At 50.5% G+C, this 3,366-nt stretch overlaps 1 protein-coding gene and 1 long non-coding RNA gene across 3 annotated transcripts in view; one reads left to right on the forward strand and one right to left on the reverse strand.

Annotated features, from left to right (window-relative positions):
• The window catches only part of TRPM8 (transient receptor potential cation channel subfamily M member 8), a 91,000-nt gene that overhangs the window by 44,278 nt on the left and 43,356 nt on the right, over positions 1-3,366 (reverse strand). For both annotated transcript variants that reach the window (XM_023508751.1, XM_023508752.1), the window contains exons 14-15: positions 2,664-2,809; positions 125-237 (exon numbers count right to left, since the gene is read on the reverse strand). In XM_023508751.1, the coding sequence (XP_023364519.1) occupies positions 125-237; positions 2,664-2,809 (259 nt within the window). The remainder of the gene's footprint in view (positions 1-124; positions 238-2,663; positions 2,810-3,366) is intronic.
• Positions 1-3,366, forward strand: part of LOC111722529 — a 12,531-nt gene that overhangs the window by 816 nt on the left and 8,349 nt on the right. The window contains exon 2 of the long non-coding RNA XR_002771309.1: positions 607-3,326. This is a non-coding gene — a long non-coding RNA (uncharacterized LOC111722529). The remainder of the gene's footprint in view (positions 1-606; positions 3,327-3,366) is intronic.

The raw sequence follows: 3,366 nt of genomic DNA on the forward strand, positions 1-3,366 counted from the left end.
GCACTCACATGGCTGCACACACTCCAGCTTGTACACATGCACTCACACACGGCTGCACATATACTCCAGCTTGTACACACGCACTCACATGGCTGCACACACACTCCAGCTTGTGTACACACACCTGAATGATACAAAGCCACAGCCCACCAGGGGTATAATAAACAGACACAGAATAATCTTCCAGTTCTTGGTGTCCCGGGAAATCTCTCCATACCATTGCTTGGAAAGAAAATTCTACAGGGAAACAGAGACAAACAAACAAACAAGCAAAAAAAAACAACCATAGATCCTTATTAATACAATTATGTGCAGGACACTACGCAAACTCTCTCCAGGCCCACACCTTCCCAAAAATATGTAGCTCTGAATTAAGGGCCTTATTCTTATATAAGATTTCCATGGAGTCTAGGGGGCTATGATAAGACAATTTAAAATGCTACTTGATTTCAAGTCTTTTCCTGAATTGGGTTACGTGGACTTTAAAACAGAGGTTGTGTGAGTCCAAATTCCAGGAACCTATGAATGTTTAACCAACTGTAGTTTTTGTTACGTAAGGCTAAACAATTATCTTTCTAGCTCCTTTCTCTGCAATGCTCCCTGCAGAATCCCCAAGGACTCATTCCGGAGGCCGACAGGTGATGCTTCTGTCGGAAAACTGAAAGGAAGTCAGGAAGGGAGAGGCAGTGGCTTCTTAATGTCACTTCCAGTGGGAATGCCTGAGAAAGCTTCCGGACTGTACCCATCCCTGAGGCTGGAACAGGAGGGGCTTCCCATGAAGGTGGAAATTAGAAAACTCACATCATCTCTAAGAGCTAAAGGGGTGAGCGCAGACCTGACCACAGCAGAGGAACTCAGCTTTCAAGAAAGTACCCGTCAAGCAGAAGGGAGTTGAGGTATTTTGGGAGCAGAGAAAAGGGAAAGCCTGGACCTTTCAGCTCTGGTTGACAGGGCTGAGTTTGGCATGTCCTGCCCACAGACAGGGCCCTGCCCTTCCGTGGAGGAGGATGGTGGCCACTCCCTCTGGCTCACGCCTCTGTCTGCCTGAGGCTACCACAGACTGGAATGTGCTTGGCCCTCAAAGGACAAGCTGGACCACTAGGAGCAGCCTTCATCAGGCAGCAAATTGCAGCTGGCGGCTAGACAGCCAGCTTCCTTGCACTCAGATGGGCAATGCTGGAGCAGGTTCCTAGAGATCCCTGGTGAGGTTGAGCCCAAGTTGCCCACAGTGGAAACTTCCGTATCTGCTCCTTCCCCATCCCTGGCTCATTGGCCTCCCCTCTGCCTCCTTGCATTTGAATCCCCGCTTTGTGGTCTCCTTCTTGTCCTGTCTCCCCCGACCCCCATCCCCACCAGGCCAGTGCTGCATGGCACTGTCACACAAATCAACAGCATCACGCTGGGTTCCATATCACCAGCAACTTCTAGTCCTGACTACAGGATCTCTGGTCTGGCGAGCTGGTCCCACAGGCTGGCAGTGAACATGATTATGTGAATTTTAGGTGAACATTAAGGACCTAGCATCTGAATAAAACAAGACTTGTGAACTTGGGCAGGAGCAGGAGTCAGGTTCCCCAAAACCCAAAGATCTGAGACACCTGCAAGGTGGAGGTTTGAGGCCTAAGAAGTCATGAGCAGCGTGTGGCCTGCCTTGGCAGCTGGCCGGCCTCTGGCGTACCTGCCACACACAGCACAGGCTCAGACAGCAGCTGTGGCTCTTTGGGGGTCCTTGTCACAGATCCCCAGGCTCATTCAACATAGCTTAGCAGCAGCAGCAACAAATGGATTTTGTTCATAAACACTTTGCTGCTTATTGGCTGATGAAATAATGGGCATAATGGATCATCAGCAAGGTAGACAATCGACATGGGGTCAAATCCCAACACTGCTTCTTCCTAACAGTACAAGCTGGAAGAACATTCCAGAACCTCTCTGAGCTCCTAGGTCCTCATAAGTGAAACGGACGACACGCCTGCAGGTGCTGTGAAGATGAAACACGACCACAGGTACCACAAGTGAGGCTGACAAGCGCCAGTCCGTCCACGTCTGTGTTCCCCACATACACCCCCACATTTCTACAGCCTTTGGAGAAAGGGCCCCCCACAGCTGGGACAGCAGGTGCAAACAGCTGCTCATTGAATTCAGCGCGGGGAACTTCTAGACTGATTTCAGGCACGTCACAATAATTTCCCTGTTGCTATTACTGTTACTAACTACTGAAGTGGTGACGGCACCTCTCACATATTAACTCATCAAATCTTCACAGTGATCCTCTTCTGAGGATTTGATGAGATACTATCTCCATTTCACAAATGAGCAAACTAAGGCTCAGAGAGCTTGGTAACTGGGCCCCTCATCACTTAGGAGCACAGTGGCTAAAACCCAGGCAGTGAGACCCAGAGACCTGGCTCATAATTACAATGCTATACTGTTTGGTTTGTGGAAACGTCAAGAATATTCTTTCTCCTGCACTGTCCCTAGAGCAAACTTTTCTTCCAGTGCCTCTATACTACCATCTCCGCTATGGCCACCCAACTACCCCTATCATGACTTTCCTATTGGAGCAGAAGGTTCTTCTTAATACCTTTTAAACACTGTCAGTAGCATCTGACATGGAAACGCCCATTGGGGGGGATGGTCTTCGGTGGCAGAATATCACTTACCTGGACCCCAGGCTGGGCGATGAAGTGCCTGTCTGTCGCCTCCACCGCCAGCTCTAGGCAGTTGCTCCCACCCCAAGCTTCACAGGAATAGACCAGCAGCTGCTCTGCCAAGTCCTCGTCACTGCTATAACACTCTGTGAACAGCTCTGCAGGGCAGGGAGAGGGACACTGGAGTGGGCTGCACATACCTGAAACTGTCTACACCACCCAGGCAACCCCTGAGTCCAAGGGCAGCCTGGGTGAGAGAGTCCAGGCTTACAAAAGGCACAGAGGATGTCACTGAGGCACCATTCCTGACTGGCAGATGAGGCATAGTACAAAAAGGGGGTGGGGCCCTATAGCATTAAGGGCATGCTGTAAGTTGAGCACCCAAGAGACTGCAACAAACTGGTCAACCTAAGTAAGAAACTTGGCCTGTTGTACTGATTCACACATGTAGTGTGTGTGTGGTCTATGAAAATTAGGTCAACTTAAGGAGGTCAGTGTAGGGATTTGCAGCTCAAATCACTGAGTTCATCTCCTACTGCCACAAGGAGCGCTGAGGGTGTGATGTACAGAGGTGGCCAGCTGTGGAGGCTCCACCAGGAGCTCTGAGGGTGTGATGTACAGAGGTGGCCAGCTGTGGAGGCTCCACCAGGAGCTCTGAGGGTGTGGCCTAGGGAGGTGGCCAGCTGTGGAGGCTCCACCAGGAGCTCTGAGGGTG

This window comes from Otolemur garnettii, unplaced genomic scaffold (assembly GCF_000181295.1).
Source record: "Otolemur garnettii isolate 467f Iridium unplaced genomic scaffold, OtoGar3 scaffold00273, whole genome shotgun sequence".
NCBI classification, from domain to species: domain Eukaryota; kingdom Metazoa; phylum Chordata; class Mammalia; order Primates; family Galagidae; genus Otolemur; species Otolemur garnettii.